Below are 27,589 nucleotides of genomic sequence, written 5' to 3'. Positions count from 1 at the left end.
AACATTCTACACAAAAACCAAGTATGAGACAATGACGATTTCATGACGGCTCACTGTTCTTTGGTATCGTGCCTTACGTGAGCTGGGGACTAACTCCGTATCCTTAAGGAGGCATCACTTGATTAGAGTTGCCCAAAAGAATGTGGGTTATTATCCTAAAGGTCTGTGTAGCTATCCTGAAACAGTCAGAAATGAGTTTTTATCTCACTTAGGTGGTTCCGGGGAGAAGCCTTTCCAGGACCCATGTGTAGGCACAGCTGTTTTCCCTGATTGGGATCCTTGCGGCACTCAAGTGAGTCTAGAATTATCAGATTTTGTTCTGTCTCTGTTCACTGTGAATTCTATTCTTTATTTCCTTTAAAACAAAAAGCTCCTGCTATTTTCTTCTATAATTATGATGTTTGTTTCTTGATCATTTTACCTTCTGTTCACCAATTAATTGAAATCCAACCCATCAGGATTATCTACCCTGCTTTCCTGTAGGGAAAATAAAAAGCGCTTAGAAGCAGTCTGATTTTCACTGCCTTTAATTTCTCAAATCTCAAGATGTTCCGTTCAAAATCTTTAGTCTCTATTTTGTCTTCTGTACATTATGGTTGTATTCCCTCAGAGGCCGAGTATATTTTATCTTAGTTTTTAGAGATCACTAAAGTCAAGTAAATGAAGGAAAACAGAATTCATTTTCATTATGGGAAAACAAAATCAATCCCTAGGTAGTCAAAAGATTACTTACTTAAGGAACCACCTGGTTAACTTCTTCTCCTAGAACTTAATCCCCTAACTAGGGGTAAAAAAGGCTCAATGTCATCTTATAAAGTATTAGATACCAGGGACTTGTCAAATGGGAATGCCTTTATTATAGAATGTTTAACTTAGAACTTCCTAAACAGTTTTGCTTTCTTCCGTCATTTGTCTGTGATGGAACCTCAAAGACACTAACTAGTATGCGAGACAGATTTGTGTTGGAACATTGTGTTAGCTTTCCAGCAGAGTTAAAATTCTGGAATGTAGTTATAAACCTCCAAATGAAAAATACCTGCTGGGCACAGTGGCTCACACCTATAATCCCAGCACTTTGGGAGGCTGAGGTGGGAGGATCACTTGAGCCTAGGAGTTTAAGGTCAGCCTGGGCAACATAGTGAGACCCTGTCTCTACAAAATATAGAAAAAAGTACCCAGTTATGGCGGAATGCATCTGTAATTCCAGGGACTCAGGAGGCTGAGGTGAGAGGATTCCTTGAGCTGGGGAGGTCAAGACTGCAGTGAGCCATGACTGTGCCACTGCACTCCAGCCTGGGTGACAGAGTGGGACCCTATCACAAAAAAAAAAAAAGAAAAATACCTAAGTGGCCAAATACCTTATAAAGTTCACGCATACTACTCTATAGGAAATATCCTCAGCTGTCTTCTCTGTGCCTGGTTCATGTGCTCTTGTGCCTAGTTCATACGTGCTTGGTCATCTGCCTTCCAAAGCACACAGCAAATCAGATGATGAGAGCAGCTGACAAGTAGAGACAGTTGTCATTTTATGTTGGCAGCTACAATAAATGACACTGTCTGATGGAGAAAATGAGCGGGGAAAACACTTCCAAAACACAGGCAGAAATATAAGAGTTGAAATCCCAGAGTTCCAGACAATTTCACTTCAGGGCAAGCAAGCCTAAGTGGCCTCTGTATCCACCACTCTATTACAACCCAGTGACATAACCGACTTGATGGTCCTCAGATGCCGGAGCTGGGAGGATCCCCTAGGGCGCTGTCCAACTCGCCCCAATTTACAGATGAGGAAACAGAGGTCTCGGGAAGCATTGAGAGCCCAGTCCAGGATCACAGCTAGTTAAAGGGGAAGCTGCAACTACAGTCAGGATCCCCTGACCCCAACGGCCAACCTCTATCATATACACCCCACTCTGGAAAGGTGAAAAATAATTCAGCGTTTTGGCCGGGCATGGTGGCTCATGCCTGTAATCCCAGCACTTTGGGAGGCCGAGGCAGGCAGATCACAAGGTCAGGAGACTGAGACCTTCCTGGCTTAACACGCTGAAACCCCATCTCTACTAAAAATACAAAAAATTAGCCAGGCGTGGTGGAGGGCACCTGTGGTCCCAGCTACTCGGGAGGCTGAGGCGAGAGAATGGCATGAACCCGGGAGGTGGAGCTTGCAGTGAGCCGAGATCGCGCCACTGCACTCCAGCCTAGGCGACAGTGTGAGACTCTGTCTCAAAAAATAAAATAAAATAAAAATTAATAATAATTCAGTGTTTCAAAAGGTTTCAAAAGGCCAGTAAGGAATTAATATATGTTTAAAGAATTTTCTTGACAAAATGGTTGAAGGCTCATTGGTTACATATGACAATTAAATGAGATAAAGCATAGAAGGTTATCCCTCAAACACAGAAATAAATAAAAATGTTGTCAGTTATTATTATAACTTAAAAATCTGATACATAAAAAAGTGCTTTTTTATAGAAGTCAGAAGAAAGTAGGTTGAGCATTTTTAATACTAATCTTTTAAATACCTTTGCTCTGCCAGGAAATTAATTTTCATAAAGCAATACATTGTTGGATCTCACCCTGAGGAAGATCTTCCCCGGGCACCCTATTTTAACAGTACCCCATCACCTCTAGCTCTTTACTTTGATTTTGTATGCTTTATAACCTATTACCATATGAAACTAAAGATATGTATAAAATCTTTTCTCTAAAGCTTCTCCTAAAGTTCACAGCTAAAATACTGTGATTTTCTTCTGGTTTTTAAATAGTCCTCTTGTTAGAAAAGATTTAGCCCTTATCCTCAATCTCGCAGCCACTAAATAGTCAATTCACACAAGCCAAGTGATTTGTAGAATAGGAGTCTCTGCAAACTGAGTCCAACCAGCTTGAATAATAACATCATAACATAATGGGATCCCTTTATAGTGGTAGTGTCCGGGTCCAAATACCAAAATTCCTATTTTGAGCTGTATTAAGATTTTCTAAATGTAGCTATGTTTCAAGAGAAGCTTGGTCTATGGATAGCTGAAGCCGTGTAAAACAAGCATTCTTATCACATGGGTCCAATATCACTGATTCTACATGGCAGATAGACCTTAAAATGCATTCCTACTTTTCCCACTCCCTCCCACATTCTTTAAAAGGGTAGGGTTTATTATCTCTCTGAATACTCAAATGAAAACTTAAGTGTATAAACAAAACTAGACAAATCCTTAGATTAAGATGGGAGGAAGATGGTCTTTTGACCTCTGAATATAAGTTTGATCTAACATCTTTTTTTTTTTTTTTTTTTTTTTGAGACAGAGTCTCATTTTGTTGCCCAGGCTGGAGTGCAGTGGCGTGATCTCAGCTCACTGCAGCCTCCACCTCCCGGGTTCAAGTGATTCTCCCACCTCAGCCTCCTGAGTAGCTGGGACTAAAGGCCTGCGCCACCACACCTGGCTAATTTTTTTTTGTATTTTTCGTAGAGACAGGGTTTCACCATGTTGGCCAGGCTGGTCTCGAACTCCTGACCTCAGGTGATCCACCTACCTCCCAAAGTCCTGGGATTACAGGCATGAGCCACCGCACTCAGCCTGATCTAAGTTCTTTAAATGATCACTCCATATTGTTAAACAATGTTTCTAAGTGAGAGGTAGAGAATTATATTAGATGGTAGGAGGCCTGAAAGGTTGAAGACAATTTAGAGAAAACTAGTTATTTCCTTGGCACAAAGTAAATCCTACTACTCCTGAAGTATAAGAAAAAATAAAAATAAAAATAATAAAAATAAACAATTCTTTGATCAAATAATTTTTTTAATTGACTTGTTCTGATCATTAGTGCCTACTTGTTCAGCCCACTATCCTTACATGCATTAGTGGATTCCTTCTCTTTTTTATCTCTGAAGATTCCAGAAGTAGATCAGTGGATTCCTTAAATGTTAAAGAAACCCTGTCTTCTGTAGTCCCACCTACTCTAGAGGCTGAGACAGGAGAATCGCTTGAACCCAGGAGGTGGAGATTGCAGTGAGCCGAGATCACGCCACTGCACTCCAGCCTGGGTGACAGAGTGAGACAGAATGACTCTGTCTCAGAAAAAAAAGTAAAGAAAGAAACCCTTGCAATTAGAGAGAAAAAGAGAATTAGAACTTAAAGTGACCAATGTTAAATATACTATTATATTTGGACTATATATAAACTAGAAACCTCCAGGGCCTGGCCTCACGTGGAGTTGTCTTGCAGCTGGTTGCTTGGCTCTCTTCTGTCTTCCCAACCTGATGTCATCCACTTCCACAACTTTAAATGCCATGAAAGTGACGGCTTGCCATTTCCAGCCCTGCCCTCTTCCTGGGCTCCATTGTCCCTCTATCCTCAACCATGTGGCTGTTTCCTGGGTACCACAAAAGTGCCACGAAGGAAACCCAGCTCTTCTCTCCAGACCTTACCCCAAACACCTCCTTCTCATCTTAATAACACCGTCAGTTGCTCAGTCACAAAACTTGGGCATTCTTGATCTCTCCCGACCTCACTCCCACCATCGGGGGAGGACTCACCAAGAAACTCCAGAAGCTTAAGTGTCAGGGACTCTCCTTTGCTCAGGACCCTCTATCTCATTTTGTGTTATCCCATTGCAGGGTCCTCTATCTCATTTTGTGTTTAGTTTTTATTTTTTCTTATAGAAGGCCCTCAAACTGTATGATTTAGGCCTCACAAACCTTGGATCGGCCTCTGCACCCTCTGTCCAGCTCATTTCCAAAAGAAAACTATCTCAAAAAATAAAAATAAAAAAGGAAAGAGAAAAGAAAACCATCTAAAACCGACCACCGTGAACACTGTTGATTGCTACCACCTCAGTCCAAGCCCCATCCCACCCCACCCCATACTGCAGCCAAGATGATCTTTGAAAGTTGAAAGCTTTTCAGGTCAGATCTCTTTCTTAACCCTCCACTGGATTCCCCTTTCCCCTAGAACAAGTCACACTACAAGAGGTAGGATACGGTGGCTCACACCTGTAACCCCAGCACTTTGGGAGGCTGAGGTGGATGGATCACCTGAGGTCAGGAGTTCAAGACCAGCCTGGCCAACATGGTGAAACCCCATCTCTACTAAAAATACAAAAATTAGCCAGATGTGGTGGCGGGCACCTGTAGTCCCAGCTACTCGGGAGGCTGAGGCAGGAGAATTGCTTGAACCTAGGGGGCAGAGGTTGAAGTGAGCCAAGATCACGCCACTGCACTCCAGCCTGGGTGACACAGCAAGACTGTGTCTCAAAAAAAAAAAAAAAAAAAAGAGAGAGAACAAGTCACACTACAGAACTATCACAGAGTGCCCTGGGTGATCTGGCCTCTGCTGGACTCCCAACCCTCTCAGCTTTAGCTATCCCCTTCTTTCCTTCCTGGAATACCCCGACTTGTTTTTGCCTCTGTCCTTCGTATTGTCACCTCTGCTTGAGAGAGTCTCCTCCATTTCTTCATTTGCCTCATCTTTCATTGTCACCTCCTCTCAAAAGAGTGTCCCAGCAGGGCACAGTAGCTCACACCTATAATCCCAGCACTTTAGGAGGCCGAGACCAGTGGATCACAAAGTCAGGAGTTCAAGACCAGCCTGGCCAACATGGTGAAACCCCGTCTCTACTAAAATACAAAAAAAAATTAACCAGGTGTGGTGGCGGGCGCCTGTAGTCCCAGCTACTCAGGAGGCTGAAACAGGACAATTGCTTGAACCTGGGAGGTGGAGGTTGCAGTGAGCCTAGATAGCGCCACTGCACTTCAACCTGGGTGACAGAGTGAGACTCTGTCTCAAAGGAAAAAAAAAAAAAAAGACTGTGTCCCTAGGGTATGACCCCACCCCCAATCCAGTCATTCGTGATCCCATTATCTTCTTTTTTCACCTATAACTATATGCAAGTATCTTATCAGTTTACTTGTTTATTATCTGAATTCTTTCTTTTTTTTTTTTTTTTTTTTTTGAGACAGAGTCTCGCTCTGTCGCCCGGGCTGGAGTGCAGTGGCGCAATCTCGGCTCACTGCAAGCTCCGCCTCCCGGGTTCACGCCATTCTCCTGCCTCAGCCTCCGAGTAGCTGGGACTACAGGCGCCCGCCACCGCGCCCGGCTAATTTTTTGTATTTTTTAGTAGAGACGGGGTTTCACCGTGGTCTCGATCTCCTGACCTCGTGATCCGCCCGCCTCGGCCTCCCAAAGTGCTGGGATTACAAGCGTGAGCCACCGCGCCCGGCCTATCTGAATTCTTTCAAAAGAGCTAATCTCCCTGAAGGTGAGAACCCTGTCCACATGCTCACCATAGAATCCCCACAGCCTAGCAGCACCTCCCACAGAGGGGTGCCTAATATTTTTCTAAACAAATGAATGAAGGAAATGTTCATTAAACAAATACTACTGCAGTTAAATGTGGCATCAAGCAGTACTACACATAGGGTGCATGGAATTGAAGCCTATGAACCATTATAAGGTCCCTTTCATTTGTTCCTCATTAACTGTGGATGACTAAAAATCCATTCTGCCAATAGCTCCAACTATGAGATGTGGATTGATGTCACAATTCAGACTCCATGATGTATGTCCTCATAATGCAGGAGGTGAAATGTGTATGTCATGTGTCCAAATTGTAAGACACTTGCTGTAAGTAGCAAAAAGATGGGAAGGAAAATCTACAGGCCAAATCATATCTGAATCTCCCCATTCTCTCTCTCCACAAATATTGGTTTAGGAATTCTCCGAGGTTTGAAGGTTATGAATGGTTATCATTCAAGGATTCAGAACTGAGGTAAAAATACTGTGAATGATAAGGAAAAAAAAATCACTAATTGAAGTCTAAATCAATATCCTTCAGCTCTCTGAGGAAATGTATTTTTAATATAATAGCTTTATCGAGATATTCATACACCATAAAGTTCAAACTTTTACTTTTTTATTTTATTTATTTGGTTTTTTTTTTTTTTTTTTTTTTTTTGAGATGGAGTTTCACTCTTGTCACCCAGGCTGGAGTGCAATGGCATGATCTCGACTCACTGCAACCTCCACCTCCTGGGTTCAAGCAATTCTCCTGCCTCAGCCTCTTGAGTAGCTGGGATTACAGTCACGCACCACTATGCCCAGCTAATTTTTGTATTTTCAGTAGAGACAGAGTTTCACCATGTTGGCCAGGCTGGTCTCGAACTCCTGACCTCAGGTGATCCACCTGCCTGAGCCTCCCAAAGTGCTGGGATTACAAGCATGAGCCACCGCACCCAGCATGAAGTTCAACGTTTTAAACGGTACAATGGAGTGTTTAGTATATTCAGTGGGTTGCACATTCATCACTATCACTCTTTCCTCACCCTAAAAGAAAACTCCATACCTACTAGCACTCACTGATTCCCCTACCCACCCCATGCCCAGGCACATGGCGAGCACCAATCTACTGTCTATGGATGTGCTGATTCTGGACATTTCCCATAAGTGGGACCAAAAAAATGTGTGGTCTTTGTGTCTGATTTCTTTCAGGCAGTCTAATGAGTTTAAGGTTCACTCATGTTGTTACATGTATCATTACTTTATTCTTTTATTGCCAAGTAATATTTCCTTGTATAGTTAGATGACATTTTGTTTATCCATTCACCAGTGGATGGACAGTTGAATTGTTTCCACTTTTTGGCTATGGTGAATAATGTTGCCATGAACATTCATGTACAAGTTTTTGTGTCGACATATGTTGTCTTTTCTCTTGCATGTATACCTAGGAGTGAAATTACTGAGTCAAATGGTAACTCAGGCTGGAGTGCAATGGCACGATCTTGGCTCACCACAACCTCCGCCTCCCAGGTTCAAGTGATTCTCATGCCTTAGCCTCTCGAGTAACTGGAATTACAGGCGTGCGTCACCACACCCAGCTTATTCAGACTGTTTTCCAAATTGGCTGTAACATTTTATGTTCGTATTAGCAGAGTATGAGCGTTTGAATTTCTCCACATTCTTGTCAACAATTGCTATTGCCTTTTTTATTAAAACCATTCTATTGGGTATGAAGTGGTATCTTATATTGTGGTTTTGATTTGCATTTCCCTAATGATGAATGATGTTGCACATCTTTTCATGTGCTTATTGGCCATTTGTATATTTTCTTTGGAGAAACGTCTATTCAAATGTTTTACCCATTTTTTTAATTGGGTTGTCTTTCTTTAATTGAGAGTAGGGCTTTTTAAATATTCTGAATATAAGTCCCTTATAAGACATATGATTTGTGGCCAGGCGCAGTGGCTCATGCCTGTAATCCCAGCACTTTGGGAGACCAAAGTGAGTGGATCACTTGAGGTCAGGAGTCCGAGACCAGGCTGGCCAACATGGCGAAACCCCATCTCTACTAAAAATACAAAAATTAGCTGGGCGTGGGGGCACACACCTGTAATCCCAGCTAATCTGGAAGCTGAGGCAGGAGAATCGCTTGAACCTGGGAGGTGGAGGCTGCAGTGAGCTGAGATCATGCCAATGCATTCCAGCCTGGGTGACAGAGTGAGACTTTGTCTCAAAAAAATACATATTATTTGCACATATTTACTCTCATTCTGTGGGTTGTCTTTTCACTTTCTTGATGGTGTCCTTAAAAGCACAAAGGTTATAATTTTGTGAGGTTCAATGTATCCATTTTTCTCTTCTGCCTTTTGTGATTTTGATGTCATAGCTAAAAAATGATTGCCTACCCCAAAGCGATGAAGATTTAGTCCTATATTTTCTTGTAATAATTTTATAGTTTTAGCTCTTACATTTAGTCTATGATCCATTTTGAAGTTTTTATGATGTGAAGTATGGGTCCAGCTTCATTCTAATGCATGTGGATATCAAGTTGTACTGGCAACAATCTTTCCACAGTGAACAGTCATGGCTGCTATATTAGCCAGGGTCCTCAAGAGAAAATGAACCAATAAGAAATAGATAGGATGGGCACAGTGGCTCACACCTGTAATCCCAGCATTTTGGGGGGCCCAGGCAGGCAGATGACTTGAGGTCAGGAGTTCGAGACCAGCCTGGCCAACACGGTGAAACCCCTGTCTCTATTAAAAATACAAAAAATTAGGTGGGTATGGTGAGGCACATCTGTAGTCCCAGCTACTCAGGAGGCTGAGGCACAAGAATCACTTGAGCCTGGGAGGCAGAGGTTGCAGTGAGCCAAGATTGCGTCACTGCACTCCAGCCTGGGTGACAGAGTGAAACTGTCTCAAAAAAAAAAAAAAAAAAAAAAGATAGAGATTTATTTTAAGGAATCTGCTACATAATTATGAGAGATGGCAAGTTCAAACCCTGCAGGGCAGGCTAGCAGGCTGGAAATTCAGGTTTGAGTTGATGTTGCAGTCTTGAATTTGAAATCTGAAGGGCAAACCAGCAGGTGGAGATTCAGGTAGGGTTTCTGTGATGTGGTCTTGTAGCAGAACAGTTTCTTCCCCCAGAAACCTCCATCTTTGCTATTAAGGCCTTCAACTGATTAGATGAAGCCCACCCACTGTGTGGAGGGTAATTTGCTTTAGTTAAAGTCAACTGATTATAAATGCTAAATTGTATCCACAGATACTTTCCCAGCAACATCTAGACTGCCGTTTCACCAAACAACAGGGCTCCAACAGCCTAGCCAAGCTGAAACATAAAATTAACCATCACAGTACCTTTGTCAAAAATCAATCTGACAACACATGTAAGGTTTATTTCTGGAGTCACTATTCAATTCCATTGATCTACATGTCTGTCCTTATGCCAGTAACACAGTGTCTTAATTATTGTAGCTTTTTTTTTTTTTTGAGATGGAGTCTAGCTCTGTCACCAGGCTAAAGTGCAGTGGTGGAATCTCAGCTCACTGCAACCTCCACCTCCCAGGTTCAAGTGATTCCCCTGCCTCAGCCTCCCAAGTAGTTAGGACTACAGACACGCACCCTCACGCCTGGCTAATTTTTTGTATTTTAGTAGAGACGGGGTTTCACCATGTTGGCCAGGATGGTCTCGATCTCCTGACCTCATGATCCGCCTGCCTCAGCCTCCCAAAGTGCTGGGATTATAGGTGTGAGCCACTGCGCCCAGCCATTATTATAGCTTTATAGTAAGCCTCGAATTCAGCAACTGTTAATCCTTCGAATTTTGTTTCTTTCGACTGCTTTGGCTACTCAGAGTCTCTTGCAACTCTAGATTAATTTTTAGAATCAGTTTGTCCAATTTACACTCCTACCAACAGTGTAAAAGCATTCCTATTTCTCCACAGCCTCGCCAGCATCTGTTGTTTCCTGACTTTTTAATGATCACCATTCTAACTGGCATGAGATGGTATCTCATTGTGGTTTTGATTTGCATTTCTCTAATGACCGGTGAGGATGAGCTTTTTTTCATGTTTGTTGGCAACATAAATGTCTTCTTTTGAGAAGTGTCTGTTCATATCTTTTGCCCACTTTTTGATGGAGTTGTTTTCTTCTTGTAAATTTGTTTAAGTTATTTGTAGATTCTGGACATTAGCCCTTTGTCAGATGGATAGATTGCAAAAATTTTCTCCCATTCTGTAGGCTGCCTCTTCATTCTGCTGACAGTTTCTTTTGCTGTACAGGAGCTCTTTAGTTTAATTAGATCCTATTTGTCAATTTTGGCTTTTGTTGCAATTGCTTTTGGTGTTTTAGTCATGAAGTCTTTGCCCATGCCTATGTCCTAAATGATATTGCCTAGGTTTTCTTCTAGGGTTTTCATGATTTTAGGTTTTACATTTAAATCTTTAATCCATCTTGAGTTAATTTTTGTATAAGGTGTAAGGAATGGGTCCAGTTTGTGTTTTCTGCATATGACTTGCCAGTTTTCCCAGGACCATTTTTTTTTTTTTTTTTTTTTTTTTTTAAATGAGTCTCACTCTGTCACCCAGGCTGGAGTGCAGTGGCACGATCTCGGCTCACTGCAAGCTCCGCCTCCTGGGTTCATGCCATTCTCCTGCCTCAGCCTCCCGAGTAGCTGGGACTATAGGCACCTGCCACCACACCCGGCTAATTTTTTTTTGTATTTTTACCAAAAAAAAGTGGAGACGGGGTTTCACCGTGTTAGCCAGGATGGTCTCGATCTCCTGATCTCACGATCCACCCACCCTGGCCTCCCAAAGTGCTGGGATTACAGGCGCCTGCCACTACACCTAGCTAACGTTTGTATTTTTAGTAGAGACGGGTTTTCGCTATGTTGGCCAGGCTGTGTATCTGCTTTTGAATACTGTTTGCATGGTGTGTCTTTTTCTATCCTTTTACTTTCAACCTATTTGTGTTCTAAGAAAAATCATTTAACTTAGAAATGAAATCTTTCTGCTAAGTGTGTGTATATATATATATATATATATATATATATTTTTTTTTTTTTTTTTTTTTGATACGTAGTCTCACTCTGTCGCCCTGGCTGGTGTGCAGTGGCGTGATCTCAGCTCACTGCAAGCTCCGCCTCCCAGGTTCACACCATTCTCCCGCTTCAGCCTCCCGAGTAGCTGGGACTACAGGCGCCCGCCACCACGCCCAGCTAAATTTTTTGTATTTTAGTAGAGACGGGGTTTTACCATGTTAGCCAGGATAGTCTTGATCTCCTGACCTCGTGATCTGCCTGCCTCGGCCTCCCAAAGTGCTGGGATTACAGGCGTGAGCCACCGCACCTGGCCTCTGCTAAGTATATTTTTATTTCAGGTTTTAAAATGCAACAAATGATTTTTAAAAATCCACTTACCACTTTTAAATGAAAACAATTAACACCAAGAAAAGGTATTTTTATTTTCTCCAACTCTTAACCAGTCTTCAATTTAACTGATAAGGATTTATTCTTCAAAATCAGATGTGATTTTTAAGAATATCATCTTCAAAATTAAGTACCATCTAATGGTCACCATTCTGTTTCTGTCAAATCAGCAGAGAAAGGAAATTCCTAACGGAACACTGCTCAGAAGTACTGTACCATGTCTTCAAATGCCTAAGGCTTAAGTTGGAAAGCTAGAAGCAACAGAAAACACAATAAGGTAACTGATTTCACCTGGGGAAAAGTCACTTCCTGTTTTGTTTTTTTTTAAAAGAGACAAGGTCTCGCCATGTTGCCCAGGCTGGTCTTGAACTCCTGGTCTCAGGCAATCCTCCCACCTCAGCCTCCCAAATTTCTGGGATTACAGGCATGAGCCATCACACCCAGCCAAAAGTCACTTCCTAAATGTCAATGTACAAAGTATGTAGGACCCCTATGTGTAGCTAGTTGGCTATTTTATTCTCTAGCAAAGCACTGCCCAATCGAAATATAATATGAGCCACAAATACAAATCACATATGCAATTTTAAAATTTCTAGTAGCCATATTTTTAACAAGTAAAAAAAAGTGAAATTAATATATTTAACAATAGGTTATTAATAAATATAACTAATATATTTTATTTAACACAATATATTAACATTTCTACATGTGACCGATATAAAATTGTTATTCCTAATTTCCTGCTAAGTCTTTGAAATTTACTGTGTATTTTACACTTAAAATATATCTCAGGCCAGGCTCAGTGGCTCACGCCTGTAATCCCAGCACTTTGGGAGGCCGAGGAGGGTGGATCACAAGGTCAGGAGTTCCAGACGAGCCTGGCCAAGATGGTGAAACCCCCGTCTCTACTAAAAATTAAAAAAAATTAGCCGGGCATGGTGGCGGGTGCTTGTAATCCCAGCTACTTGGGTGGCTGAAGCAGGAGAATCGCTTGAACCCGGGAGGCAGAGATTACAGTGAGCTGAAATCGTGCCACTGCACTCCAGCCTGGGCGACAGAGTGGGACTCCGTCTCAAAAAAAAAAGAAAAAAGCATATCTCAGTTCAAACATGCAATATTTCAATTGGTCAACAGTCATAATGGCTAATGGCTACCATAATGAGCATTGCCACTGTAGCACTGAAAGCTGGAAATAGCCTTTAAATAGCTCTGTGATAATCAAATCAAACTTGATTTTTTTCTTAACCACAATTATTATGCATTCCTGTAACACGACCACTTATATAATGGGAATATAAAAATGCAATAGTCTAACAGGTAGATGTCCAATCAAAATTAAAGTTACAAATTTTAGAGGTTGCAATCTGTATTAGCAATGACAGCCACTATTTATTAAGCATTTACTCTGTGCCCAGCACTACTGCCAGGTATTTTAATCAGTAGTAAAAAATACTTCTATTACACCCATTTCAGAGAAGAAGAAACTGGGCTTGAGGAAGGTTAACTTGGGCAAGATCACACAGCATGTAGGTTGTGAAGCTATCATTTAAACTTGCACATTGGCCGGCACTGGAGCCTCTGCTCCCAGCCTCCCTAAAATGAATCCCTCCACCTGCAGATATCCACTGAATCTCAAATATAAAACTAAGAAAGGGAGCAAAAGAAAACAATCAAGTCAAAATTTCCCTGGCCTGTGTTCCATTCCACAATTTACTGAGTGTCTATTGTGCACAATGTCCTTCAGGATTGTTAGGGTCCCACTTGCCCCTGGCTGGGGTGCACTGACTGTATGTAACAGACTGCTTCAGAGCAGGAACTTGAAAGTTTTGATAAAAAGCAGTTGAAAAAAAATGTGAATATTTCAGCATATTTTCAATAATTTCTCAACCATTCAAACTTTTTTTGCTGGCTCTTATCTAGGCAAGAGAAAACATCAATATTAGAGTCAGAAATCTTACTTATCAGCCAAGTGTCTATTGAATATCTGTAATCCATTCCATACACTATTTTACTCTGCACAATTGGGAGACTAATAGAAAATATACACGTAGATTTTATATAAACACAAATGTGATGCACATGACTATGCATCAGATGCAGCCTTAAGACTAATTACTTGTTTAAGGCCAGGTGCGGTGGCTCAAGCCTGTAATCCCGGCACTTTGGGAGGCCGAGGCGGGAGGATCGCTTGAGCCCAGGAGTTCAAGACTGTCCTGGGCAATATAGCAAGACCCCATCTCTAAAAAAACAAACAAAAAGAGTAATTACTTGTTTAAGGTCACATTTAACTCCCAAATCCATCTTACTAATAAAAGAGATAATTATTGAGTATCTACTTATGCAGACACCATACTATGTGAATTTACATATATTATCCTAACTTTCAAAACACTCCTATGAAGAACTATCATTCCAATTTTACAGATGAGAAAACAAAGCCAGCATTTTTTTCATTGTACCAGGTTAATTATTAACAAAAATAATAATGCCATCAGCTTACGTTGGTGTAGTTACAGATTATGACACTTTGATTTATATCATCTAAATTGACCCTCATAATAAATTGTGATATCAAGAGCATAAGCGCTTACAACTACCAGGATGAGGAGTCATAGAGACTGGAGACAACTTAAAAAAATTAGATTATTCACTTGGGAGAATCATGTTATTTGCATTCAGCACTCTGCAAACCAGAAAGGGCAGACAAAACCAAATTCTATCCCAGTTGAGGAAAGCTTTCACAGAGGTCTTACAAGCCTAACTTCTCCAACCTTCTCCCATTTCCAGAACACTCCCATCAACATGGGAGCCCATAAAACTAAGAGCAGTAGCGGGAGAGATTCTGATGCTCTCTAGTTAAGGAGCCTTGTCTCCTGCAGTATTACAAATAGGCGTCATGCCCAGGCTGCGCAGTACTTCCTAACAGCAAAAACCCTCAACTACCTAGATTTCAAGTACCAGTTGAGAGACTTCGTTTTTTCCCCCAACCTCACCCTTTTCGTAAGGGGTTGCAAATGCTCCAAGCAAATTTGCCTCCAGCACTTAATGGAAGTAGTGTCAAGTCTAACAAACTGAAAGGGAAAGGAGCTGGCCATTCAGAAGATAAAGCACTAAGTACATTACTTTGGGGCAGTTTTGTGTTTTTTTTTTTTATTTTAATGTGGCCAAAGCAATGGCAGCGAATACCGAGTGAGCAAAACTCAAAGTTTTCTACCCTTGCATTTTTACTTCCAATTATAAGTTAATGCTAGAAGAACTTTTATGATTAATAATATTATACTTTTTATTATCCCCATTTTATAGATGAGAAATTGAGGCTTGGTGACATTAAACACTCAAGGTTACACAGCTAGTAAGAGACTAAACATACAAATCCCCTAGACTCAAGTTCAACGCTCTTTACCTTCCACCATTTCATCTCCTTGGGAAATAAATAAGTCTGTACTCCTGCGGGCTGCCTTTATGCAATATCTTAGTTATTTTCTTTTCTTTTCCTTTTTGTTTTTTTTTTTTTTTTTTTTTTTTGAGAGGGAGTGTCGCTCTGTCGCCCATGCTGTAGTGCAGTGGCATGATACTGGCTCACTGCAACCTCCGTCTCCTGGGTTCAAGCGATTCTCCTGCCTCAGCCTCCTGAGTACCTGGGATTACAGGCATGCGCCACCATACCCAGCTAATTTTTTTTTGTATTTTTAGTAGAGACGCGGTCTCGCCCTGTTGGCCAGGCTGGTCTCAAACTCCTGACCTCAGGGGATCCACCCGCCTCCCAAAGTGCTAGGATTACAGGCGTGAGCCACGGCACCCAGCCCCTGAGTTATTTTCTTATAAGAAAATAATACTCTTATAAACAGTAAGGACACTGTCTATGGGAAATGGGCTTCTAAGTGCAGTAAACTTCCCAGAAGGCTGAGCATTATAAACTCTCCAAAATGGCAAGCCTGCTACCGAAAATACAGTCCCCACCTAGGAGGTTTTCTGGACACCAGAACCAGTCTCCATTGTCAGGACATCTGCTATCTACCCCAAGTTTACTGGAATTTCTCCCATTTTGGGTGGGGGGTGGTCTCTTCATTCATTAACCTTAAAATTCTTCTCCTTCCCTTTTGATTGGATATTTAAAATGTTAAAATAAGGCTGGGCTGTGATTTCGTGTTCTAGCAGTTGATGTCACCACTAATACAAAATTGTTTTGTTTTTAGCCTGCCTGAAATAATCTTAGGTTTACACTTTGCCTCATTAGAAAACAAGCTCCTGGCCGGTTGTGGTGGCTGAGGCCTGTAATCCTAGCACTTTGGGAGGCCAAGGTGGGAGGATCGCCTGAGCTCAGGAGTTTGAGACCAGCCTGGGTAACAGGGCGAAACCCCATCTCTACCAAGACTACAAAAATTAGCCAGGTGTGGTGGCTTGTGCCTGTAGACCAGCTACTTGGAGGGGCTGAGGTGGGAGGATCGCTTGAGCCCAGGAGGCGGAGGCTGCAGTGAGATCACAGCACTGCTCTCCAGCCTGGGCCACAGAGCGAGACTCTGTCTCAAAATAATAACAATAACAATAATAATAATAGTAACAAATATCTGCAAACTTGATTGGAATTTCTATTATTTAGTAACTATTAAGCAAATATATGTAATCTACAGACTCATTGCCAATAAAAACATATACCACAACAGTTGTTAAAAAGTAACTGGAGATCGGGCCATGCCCTAAGCAGCCTCTAGGCAATTTATCATATTTCGCTGTTAACCTAGTCATTTGAATGAGTTGTTTTTGTCTTTGTCTGTTTTTCTTTCCTTTTTTTTTTTTTTTTTTTTGAGATGGAGTCTTGCTCTGTCACCCAGGCTGGAATGCAATGGCACGATCTCGGCTCACTGTAACCTCCGCCTCCCAGATTCAAGCGATTCTCCTGCCTCAGCCTCCCGAGTAGCTGGGATTACAGGCGCCCACCACCATACCTGGCTAATTTTTGTATTTTTAGTAGAGACGGGCTTTCACCATTTGGCCAGGCTCATCTCGAACTCCTGACCTCAGGTGATCCGCCCACCTCGGCGCCCCAAAGTGCTGGGATTACAGGCGTGAGCCACCTTGCCCAGCCTGTAATTCTTAAAACCTTAATAACCTTGGCTGATGATAAAACCTCCTCAGAATCCAGACACCCCAACTACCCACACACAAAAAATATATCAAAATCAAACCAAAAAAACCTGCCCCAAAGTAATGTGCATAGTGGTTTGTCTAGAAGAAATAGCGTGGCATAAGAATGAAATCTTGCCACATCTAAGAAATGTAAATTCAACAAAGATAGATCTGCAGACCTCCTGTGGAGAACCCATCATCGTCAAGGCCCAAAACTTTCTAAGAGAATTTTCTCTAGGAATCAATTAGAATCCTTTAAAAAAAAATCTTGGCTGGCCATCACAACTGCACGTGGATCCCAGGGCTCAGCCCAGATTCTGGACACAGTGGCCAAGATTTAAAATCATTCACCAAAGAGCAAATGTTTTGACTTTCAAAGAGCAGAACTGCAGCAGAGTAGCCAACAGGAAATTAAATTCCCTAAGTTAAATACTATGTACTGCCAGCGGTGTGGAACTACTCTCCATCTCACCCAATATGAAACCTCCTCACTAGAGATGTAGTGTCCCTTTGGGGCAGAAATGAATTGTTTTTGTAGCTGGGCGCGGTGGCTCACGCCTGTAATCCTAGCACTTTGGGCGGCCGAGGCGGGGGTGGCGGGGTATCGCCTGAGGTCAGGAGTTCGAGACCAACTGGGCCAACATGGTGAAACCCCTTTTCTACTAAAAATACAAAGAAGTTAGCTGGGCATGGTGGAACATGCCTGTAATCCCAGCTACTTGGGAGGCTGAGGCATGAGAACTGCTTGAACCCAGCAGGGAGAGGTTGCACTGAACCGAGATCGTGCCACTGCACTCCAGCCTAGGCTACAGAGCGAGGCTTCCACTGACACCCTTAGCCCAATGTATTGGATTACAACAGGGTCTCAACAAAAATACTCTTTGATTTGTACGCTGCTGCCTTTGGCAGCCCTAGGAATTAAAGAACATTGCGAGTATTATCTACGCATTAGAATGCTGAAATTGAAATTACGCCTCTAGGTTCCTAGACTGAGATTGAGATATCAGCCCTGTAAACCAGTGCTCCTTTAGGAAGAAAGGTGTCTCTCTTGACGTTCCCCAATCATTGAGAGAACACAATCCCTAAACAAGAGATTCAAGGGAACAGTCACAGATCCTGGGGTGGGGGCATGTTTGCTACGTGGACATCCGAGGACGACCGCGGGCTGGTGACGGGCGGCCTGGCGGGAGAACCCTAGGCTAAGTAACCCCTCTTCCGGGCAAGCCCCAGGCGTGAGTCACTGGCGAGCACGGCGGGAGGAAGGGGCGCCCTGAGTCCACAGCCCTGGGGGAGGTCGGAGGGTCTGAAAGCGGGGAGTCTGTGAGTGGAAGGTACGTAGGCAGTGGGTCTAAAGCGACTGCCTTCCTGGGGTGGCTGAAGGGCTGGATCCCAGGGGGCGAGGGACCAAAGGGGTGGGGCCTGCTCCTGCGGCCGCGGGGAGGGGCCGGGGGTCCGCGAGAAGGAGGCCGACCAGCCCGCGGCGCCGAAATCTCCCGCGCTCAGAAGCTGGCCCCTCCTCCCCGGCCAGGCCTCAGGCCCCTCGCCGCGGCCGTGCCTGCCGGCCGGCTCCTCCCGCTGTCCCAGCGACGCAGCCCTGGCCCCAGCCCAGGCCTCGACCTCGACCTCAACCCCGACACCGACCCCGATCCCAGCCCTGGCGCGGCTGCGAAGCCGCCAGCCTACCCCACCCGCACACAGCCGGCGGCCCCCGGCGCGCGGCCAGTGACGGCACCGCAGGGTGCGTGGCCAATCAGCGCGGCCCCCGAGGAGGTGGCCTCGGCCCCGCCCCCCTGCGCCCAGGGCCAGTGAGGCGCCGGCGCCGGCGGCCGCGGCGGGGTGAGAGGCCGCGAGGGCCCGCCCCGTCCTCCCCTTTCCCCTTTGCCCCGCCCTTCCCGCCCGGCCCCCCCCACCCAAGCCCCGCGCCGCCGCTGGTGCCGGTCCCCGCGCTGGGCCCGCCCCCGCCCCCGCCCCTCCCGCGGCCCGCGAGCGCGCCTCACGGCTCCTGTCTCCCCTCCCTCCTTCTCTCTCACGCCTAGCGCAATGGCGGCGGCCGCGGCGGAGCAGCAACAGTTCTACCTTCTCCTAGGAAACCTGCTCAGCCCCGACAATGTGGTCCGGAAACAGGCAGAGGTAACCGAGTTCGCCGCCCCCGTCTCCGCGCCCTGGCCGGCGCGCCGACCCTTTCCCGACGCCGGCCGCGCCGGGCCTCGGCCAGTCCGCGGCGGCCGCGCAGGCTGGGCCCGGCGGGCGGCGGCCGCGCAGCCCACGTGTGAGGCGGCCCGCGGCTCCCGGTCGTGCCCTCGGGCTTTTCCGGCCATTGCTGCCGCGGCGCCCGGCACCAGTTACCTCCCCGCCGCCGCTCGCACCCACGTGCGGCCGCTCCCGACGCGCTGCCCCCGTCCAGGTGCAGGGTGCCGGGCGGGCTCCGGGCCCCAACTCCTCTGGCCACCCCCCTTCCGAGCTCCCCGTTGCCCCTTTCCCGCTTTCTCCCAGCGGGAGCCCCCACCGCCCTTCCAGCCGCTGTCTCCACCCAGCCTAGCGCTGTGGGTCTCCCAAACCCTGGCTGCTACCTGACCCGTCACGCCTGCTTCTACCCCCTGCTCATCTCCCACACCGTCTGTCCCTCTCTTTTTAAATGTGTGCCCTGCCTTGTCGCTACTGCCTTTTTCCATTTAGTTCTTTCTCTTTCTAGTTCCTAACATCAGAAGCCAGATTTCCCTGCCCCCTCCCACCCCCAGTCTTGTAAAGTTGCCTTTAGGGTTTCTTTCTATGCAGTTTCCACCTTACTCTGGGCTTATAATACACTTACTCTGCTCTGCAGACAAATTTTCTTTGCTCTCTAGAGAATCGTGGGATAAATGGGAGGTAGTGGGACTTCCGTTGTTTAACTGGGCCAGTACCATATGTTTAAGTCTTCAACTTCATTAAATCTAACCGTAATCTCTTTTTTTCACACCACCTCTTGTTCCTGGCCTCCAAAATGTGGAGATACTTTCAAGTGACAGTATTTTAAATATATCTGTAAGCTCATTTACCAAGTTCACTAGAAGACTGATGTTAATTGTCAGCGTTGAGACCACGATTCTTGTGGGATACTTCCAGTGGGGGGAGAAACTTCCCAGTTTCTTAGCTGACCGCCAAACTTGGTTATATATGGGGTTTTTGCAACCAAGAGATTGAAGAGTTTTATAAGATTAAGTGAAGGATGTTCAGCCAGATATTTTTAAATAACAAAAATTAATTTTACATAGAGCCAATGAAGTTGACTACAGGTCCTCTTCTGAACTCAGGCCTGAAGACTTTTCCAGGTGTCTTTAAAACGACAGTGGTAATCCTTGTTTTTAATAGATGGTGGATATGCTGGTTACACTTAGGGGTTTTATATTAAGTGAAGTAAACACACCCAAAATTCGGTTCTATGTGAAAAGATTTTTTCAACTATTCACTTCATTAAGTTTTTATTTATTATACATGTAATACATGTTCAGGGTAAAAATTCAAACAGTGAATAGTTTCTTATCCCGTTTCCTAAAGGTGACCGCTTTTAAGTGTCTCGTGAATCTTCCCTGAAAATTTAACATGCACATTCATTTTTTACTTAATGGGCTTCTAATACTATTTACACTATTTTGCAACTTGAATTTTCCACTCTATATTTCACATTGCCTCATGAGTGAGTTTTTTGGTCAGCTGTAGATTATACATCGTATGGATAGATATTTATGTAAGCAACCCTCTATGAAATGTATATTGCGGTTTCCAGTGACCTGCTCTTTTAAAAATAGTACTATGCACAGGAGTACATGTATACCTATCTTTGCATACTTTGCCAGGTTTGCTTGTAGAATACTGAAAAGTAGCATTTGTTCCTAGAAGTAATATGCATGTATTGCACCAGTTTGCCTTGGGGATATGATGATGCTTAAAAAAAAAAAATTAATGCTTTCTGCTAACTCTTGAGATAATTTTTCACCAAAATAAGTTTTTAATCCCAGCCTATAATAGAAATTTTCATGTGTTACAAAGCAGAACAGCATTGTAATTAGTAAGCTAGTTTAATTCTCCCTCTTCCCTCCAGTTGCTTAAGTCTCTATTGTCAAGCCTAGTGGGGAATCTCTCTTCTATTGAACTAAATGCCAGTGTCTGGTTCAGCTTGGATTCCAGTTGGTGCCTGTTGTAAATCTTTTATCACTTAATCACTTTGGGGATAGTTATCAGCATTCAGCACATTTTCTCATAAAGAACAATTGAAAATAAGTACTGTTATTCTCTTAGTCTCTTTATTCCTAATGAAAACATTCAGATGCTAGGTTTTTACTTTCTTTGTATATCCTGAGAATATATTAATATGTAAACTAAGTACTGTGATACAGAATTTTCTAATTTGACCCCCAAAAAAGTAAATGTTAAGAGAAGCTCTCTGGTGCCATATAATGCCCCTTTCTTTTTTGCCTAATGAAATAAGCGTTTTATAAGAAATCAAATGAAATAAAATTAGCATCAAGTCTGATAGAGCAAATATAGAAATATTTTCTGTGAACTGAAAAAATGGCCAGGGCTCAGTAAATATCTTTGTAATTTACTCATTCAAAATAAAAGTACTTAGTCGACACATAAATACCAAACTGTTGACTAAGGTGACTTCTTTTGTATTCAAATATGGTTATATATTTGGTTGAAATCATTGAAGGGATATCAAAACTCTAAAAAGTTAAAACTTTTTTCATCGTATTTGCCATTTAGTAGGCTTTATATTTATTTCTATTTTTAAAAATCTGTAAGGATATTTCTCTTTATAGAAAATGTTTCTCATTTGAAGAAACATATGTGAATGTCCCTGAGTCTCAGAATACAATAACGTGAATAAACCATTGAATAAATAGTTGACAAGTAGTGCAAAGTAGAGTATTCATGGTATTTATCTCTAGACATTTTTATACGACATAAGCTTAAGTAGTTATTAATTATATGCATGGATTTTATTTTCTTACTAAGGTTCTCCATACAGAATTTGTTCCTCATTGACTCTGAGAATTTCACTGAGTGTTTTTTGTAGAGATAGGGTCTTGCTGTATTGCCCAGGCTGGTCTTGAACTCCTGGCCTCAAGTGATCCTCCCATCTCCCAAAGTGTTGGAATTACAGGCATGAGCCACCACACCCAGCCCATTGTTGAGATTTCAATAGACGGAGGATAACATTGAAAAATATACCTGATTGTTGAGGAACCAGGGTGTTAATAGATAAAAGTCATGCGTCCCCTCTTTTACTTTTCCTCATACAAGGTAGGCTCACTATAAATATTTATGGAATGAGATGAGTACATATGAGCATTTCTTCTTTGTGGGCAGGGAAGAGGCGGAGGAGAAGTCTTTGCATTGTGTAAATTGTATAAGGTGGAATCAAATCGAATTGAAATTTTGTTTGCCACAACTGGTAACATTCACTGAACCTAACTGGACTAGTGCTGGGAATAGTATTAGAAACAGTCTGTATAATTCTTATACGCTAATGTGCTAGGTACTCAGATACAAAGATAAAGAGTTACCATCCCTGTCCGTGTGGAACTTAGACTGTTTAACTATTATCCTTGACCATTGTGATGGTATTGATGTAATCCTATATTTGGATTACCACAATGGAACATATCAGATGGAGAGAACCCTCACTCAACAGACATCATCTGTCACTCGTATTAAACTCTCCCACCATTGGCTTCTAATTCATTATGGAGTAGAGATTAATATTTGACCCAGTGTTAAGTTGGGTCAAATGTTAGGGCTGCTAGAGTTACCATAGTCACACCAGCAGTTCCCCCTGGGCAAGAGTAGGGAGCCTCGGGATTTATATTAGGTTTTCTGAGAGTGACAGCCTAGTAGAGAAGTTTTTGGCCGGGCGCGGTGGCTCATGCCTGTAATCCCAGCACTTTGGGAGGCCGAGGCAGGTGGATCACGAGGTCAGGAGTTCAAGACCAGCCTGGCCAAGATGGTGAAATGCCGTCTCTACTAAAAATAAAATTAGCCAGGCGCGGTGGCAGGCGCCTGTAATCCCAGCTGCTCAGGAGGCTGAGGCGGGAGAATCTCTTGAACCTGGGCAGCAGAGGTTGCAGTGAGCCGAGATTGCACCACTGCACTCTAGCCTGGGCGACAGAGTGAGACTCCATCTGAAGAAAAAAAAAAAAGTTTTTGCAAAAACTTGATTTAGGCCACTGAAAATTTAAGTGTTAAACATTGATCACATTACCAGTGTTTAAGTGGCTAAGCTGGGTGCTTTTTATTGTATAGTGAGATACTTTTTAAATGAAAACATACTACTGGTATAAGGAGTTGCTTTGGTAAATATTAAGTGAAAAGTCTCAAAGGTACATAACCATTTTTGCATTCAGCTTGTGAATATCTTTACATAAATTATCTCTTCTGGATAAATAAATTCAGACCATCTTCTCTCCTCAGCTGTGAATACTTTTTGGCACAGTTTTCAGCATTGTTATGATCCTATGTGCTTTTTACTAGAATGGGAACTTGAGGTTATCAGAAGATCTTGAATCCTCCTTTCCCCCAAAATCTGTTCTTCCCCAGACAGATATGTTTGAAAAGTTTGAAAACTGTATAGCACTGCATAAATAGAACTGGTTGTTTAATGAAGTGAAACAGAGCTTTCAGTACCAGAGAGATTTTGAATATGGTTGGCCTTAGAGGACCAGAGTTCTGTCTGCTGTTCATTGTCTGTGATCTTGGGCAAGTCATTAACTTATAAGCCTTGATTTCATTATCTGTTAATATCTCATGGATGCCATGGGGTGCTTAGTAAAAGGTTTAAGGTAGATGTGGATTCAAAATAGCCTTGTTTTTCCTCCCTTGTCACTTTGTTCCAGAGAAACCATGTAGATAAAGAGGTATGGTAACAATGGGGAGCAGGTAAGCTCTGAAGAAATTAATGTCACCCACATTAGACTCAACTCTAAATTGCTAGATAAGAATGGATTATCTATTTACTAAGAGGCTTCTTAGAGTAAGCAATTCCAAGTGTACTTAAATTGATTTCTTTTCCACAGTGAACGAATACCATTAGAATTCTTGCATATGAATCTGCACTTCTCTGGACAGCATATAGTTGGTTCTTGTCATTTAATCCGTTCTGATCATCTGTCTTTTAATTGGTGTCAACTTTTTTTGTTAACCAATTTGTTGTGATTTTACATTATTAGCAGAGGATAGAGTGTCCTGAGTCACAAACTTCTTGCTAATAGATCTGCAAAAGACAATAAAGCCTCCTGGCCAAATTTATCCTGACCACATTCATTTATCTATGTAGTAAGGTTTTAGTACGATCCTTGCTTGGAAGAAAATGTAGCGTAAAGGATTTGAATACTTTGTTTCTCTGACTTACTTCCACGTGTGTGTCTGGTGGTTCTAAGTAGCAGTAATTTGAACCAGTTGTACATCATCCAGTCTCAAAAATGTTAACAAAACAGTTTCTCATGATGTAAGGTGATTTTAAGTGAGCACTAAAGTTTGCAGCACAATGGCTTAAGTCACATTTGGCAATTTTTTGGCCGTCTTAGGCCTTGAGTTTTGTTAACCAGGGAGCATAAGTTGGGAAAACATGCACACACATTAGAAACATTTAAGAGATATACGTAGAAAGGAACTTGATAAGTAACCCTTTGGACATCTTCTCTTCCCTAACGTATCTGAGGTATATTTCATGTCACAGAAGGTGTTAACACCAGACCTAGATTAAATAATTTCTCATGCATCCTTCCCACTCTTTCTTTCTTTCACTGGTTTACTCATGAAGTTTTCTAACATTCTTTCCTAACCATTTTTTTTTTCCATGCAGGAAACCTATGAGAATATCCCAGGCCAGTCAAAGATCACATTCCTCTTACAAGCCATCAGAAATACGACAGCTGCTGAAGAGGTACTACCTTAATATTTGTGACTATTACATTCTTAGGAAATAAGTTATTAGATGATCATAGTACAAATGAGAATTGTGATTAACCACATAGACTTTACTAGAACTTTGTACTTATTATTTGCTAAAAGCTACTTAGGAGTTATAATGTAATTTTTTGAAGTACTTTGTATTAAGAATGAGAATTGCCTTTTTTCCGCATAAGATAATGTGTCCAGGGTGGATGAAAGTTAATGGTTTTATAAGTAATTGCATAAGAATTATTAAATTAAAGTGATTTGATTTGATTGATTGATTTTGAGATGGAGTTTCACTCTGTTGCCCAGGCTTGAGTGCACTGGCACCATCTCGGCTCACTGCAACCTCTGCCTCCTGGGTTCAAGCAATTCTCCTGCCTCAGTCTCCCGAGTAACTGGGATTACAGGCGTGCGCCACCATGCCTGGCTAATTTTTGTATTTTTAGCAGAGACGAGGTTTTGCCATGTTGGCCAGGCTGGTCTCAAACTCCTGACCTCAAGTGATCTACACCCTTCAGCCTCGGAAAGTGCTGGGATTACAGGCATGAGCCACCATGCCCAGCCTAATTTAAGTGCTTTTTGCAGCTAAAAATTTTCTTTCCTTGAAACAATTTATTCTAAAGAAGTAAATTAGTTCAGTGTTTTGATATGTTATCAATGTTTTGAAAAAATATTTTTTTCCAATCTTTAAAAATTTATGCTTATAACCATCTCTAGATGAAGTATATGTACTAAAGATATACTTAGGAACAGAGACATTTTCTAGAATATTTTATTAGAATCATGGTTTTTAGCTAATTACCTAGTTCCTATACCAAATTCAAATTTGTTTTAAGAATTACTTTTTCCTATGGTAAAACAAGGCTATTTCCTAGGATTTTATAGTTTCCTACTACTGATTGGGGCATTTTGTAGCTAATTTTCTTCTCCCCCCCACCCCCACCCCGCTTATAAGTTAATATCCTCATAAATATTGAATGCCATTAAATATCTGTTTACTTTGGAAAAAGTATAAAAATACCCAAGTCTAGAAAACTGTTCTACCTACAAAACATTTCATTTAGAGTTTGTAGTGTAAGACTTTTTTTGCTAGCAAACTGTATATAAAATGCTTATCCTTGATAGAAATAAGTCACACTAAACTTTTACATTATGTTTCACCTGACTTCTTCCAGTCAGTTTTCTCTAAGCAGATGAAGTCAATCAGTTTAGACTAGCCACTTCATGTTCTCTCAACCACTTTAAAAGCCATATAAAAGTATCCCAGTTTTTTTTTTTTTCTAGATGACAAGAGGTACTTCTTTGCTTTTGTAACATGTTCTTTTCTGTAACTCAAAATGGATGTCAAATGTGAAGAACCCTATATAGGGTAACTTCTATCACTAAAAACAGATGACTGTTTTAATTCTTGAAGATTAGTGCAAGTTAGCTAGTAAACCAATTTTAAAGCCAAGAATACTGAATTTTTTTAATAACTTGTATTAAGCCTTATTTAAATCTTAACTTGATTTAAGAATTAGATAATTGTTGTGAATTAGTGACAGCATCTTGATTGTGGCTTTATAGTTTTTGGTATATGTGTGAGAAGAATTGCACATGAGTTCTGAGTTTTAACCACTTTTATAAGAATTATAACCACTTTGAATTCTTTCTAGAGCATGTTAAATATTTGTAAAAGTTTCTACCTACCATAAATGTTTCAGTAAAAAGATTTCTCAGTGGAAAGTAATGGAGGAAAAAAAATAGCCAATTTTATTTGTATAGCTTAACATTTTTTGTTGGTCAAATTCCCAAAGTAATTATAGTGATAATGAGTAACATCAGCTTGGAGAAATTGAGAGCAGGAAAGATTAGGTTCAATATTCCCAATAGTTTATTGGCTTGATTTGATAAAATTTTAGAATGGCATTTGTCTTAGCTTTTCTTTGGATAATCTCAAGAAATGTTATACAGAAAATGCCAAACTTAATTACATAGATTTGAAAATGAAAATTCGGCCAGGCGCGGTGGCTCACGCTTGTAATCCCAGCACTTTGGGAGGCCGAGGCGGGCGGATCACGAGGTCAGGAGATTGAGACCACGGTGAAACCCCGTCTCTACTAAAAATACAAAAAATTAGCCGGGCGTGGTGGCGGGCGCCTGTAGTCCCAGCTACTCGGAGAGGCTGAGGCAGGAGAATGGCGTGAACCCGGGAGGCGGAGCTTGCAGTGAGCCGAGATCGCGCCACTGCACTCCATCCAGCCTGGACAACAGAGCAAGACTCCGTCTCAAAAAAATAAAAATAAAAATAAATAAAAATAAAAAAGAAAATGAAAATCCAAGAATACACATGTTGAGATGGATTAGCACTTTTTAGGTATTGGGAACTTGTAATGTTTGTTTGCATAAAAGAAGCATTTTATCTAAGATGCCATTGAAAGGGCAGGTATGTAACAAGTTAGGCCAGGCTGGGAGCCTAAGGTTGGGTGGGAAAGGCGCTTGATATTCTAGAATGAGACCAGACAGAGAGGTAGGAAAAGAGCATTCGTTATAGGGTTTACAATTTAAGATTTGTTTTTCTCCCAAATAATGTGTTAAAAACAGGGATGAAAGACAGATTTATCATTGCTAAAATATGTGTTCCTAATTGAATTGTAATGTGATTAGGAGTTCTCCTCACCTTAAGTACAAATGGCTTATTTTGTGTCACTAACAAAATAAGTCTGTATAATAGACTAATGTAATTAGAAAGAGTTATATATTTACTTCTTTAGAAAATTAACAAGGTGCTTTTGAAATATAAAAATACTACAGTGAAATACATCAATGGCAGAGTGAATCTAGTTATT

General features: G+C 42.1%; 1 protein-coding gene across 6 annotated transcripts in view; it reads left to right on the top strand.

Annotated features, from left to right (window-relative positions):
* Positions 1-213: 213 nt before the first annotated feature.
* IPO5 (importin 5) overlaps positions 214-27,589 on the top strand; it is a 65,879-nt gene continuing 38,503 nt past the window's right edge. Inside the window, exons 1-4 of one of the 6 annotated variants that reach the window (XM_055245251.2) lie at positions 214-292; positions 11,870-11,976; positions 18,863-18,956; positions 24,667-24,747. In XM_055245251.2, the coding sequence (XP_055101226.1) occupies positions 18,867-18,956; positions 24,667-24,747 (171 nt within the window). In that variant the 5' untranslated portion in view covers positions 214-292; positions 11,870-11,976; positions 18,863-18,866. Of the gene's footprint in view, positions 293-11,869; positions 11,977-18,063; positions 18,158-18,629; positions 18,663-18,767; positions 18,957-24,666; positions 24,748-27,589 lie in introns of those variants that run through there. The other 5 variants (XM_055245254.2, XM_055245255.2, XM_063618945.1 and 2 more) reach the window with 5 other exon arrangements.

The sequence above is a fragment of the Symphalangus syndactylus genome, chromosome 15 (genome assembly GCF_028878055.3).
Source record: "Symphalangus syndactylus isolate Jambi chromosome 15, NHGRI_mSymSyn1-v2.1_pri, whole genome shotgun sequence".
Classification (NCBI taxonomy): domain Eukaryota; kingdom Metazoa; phylum Chordata; class Mammalia; order Primates; family Hylobatidae; genus Symphalangus; species Symphalangus syndactylus.
This window is presented reverse-complemented; position numbering and strand designations above follow the sequence as displayed.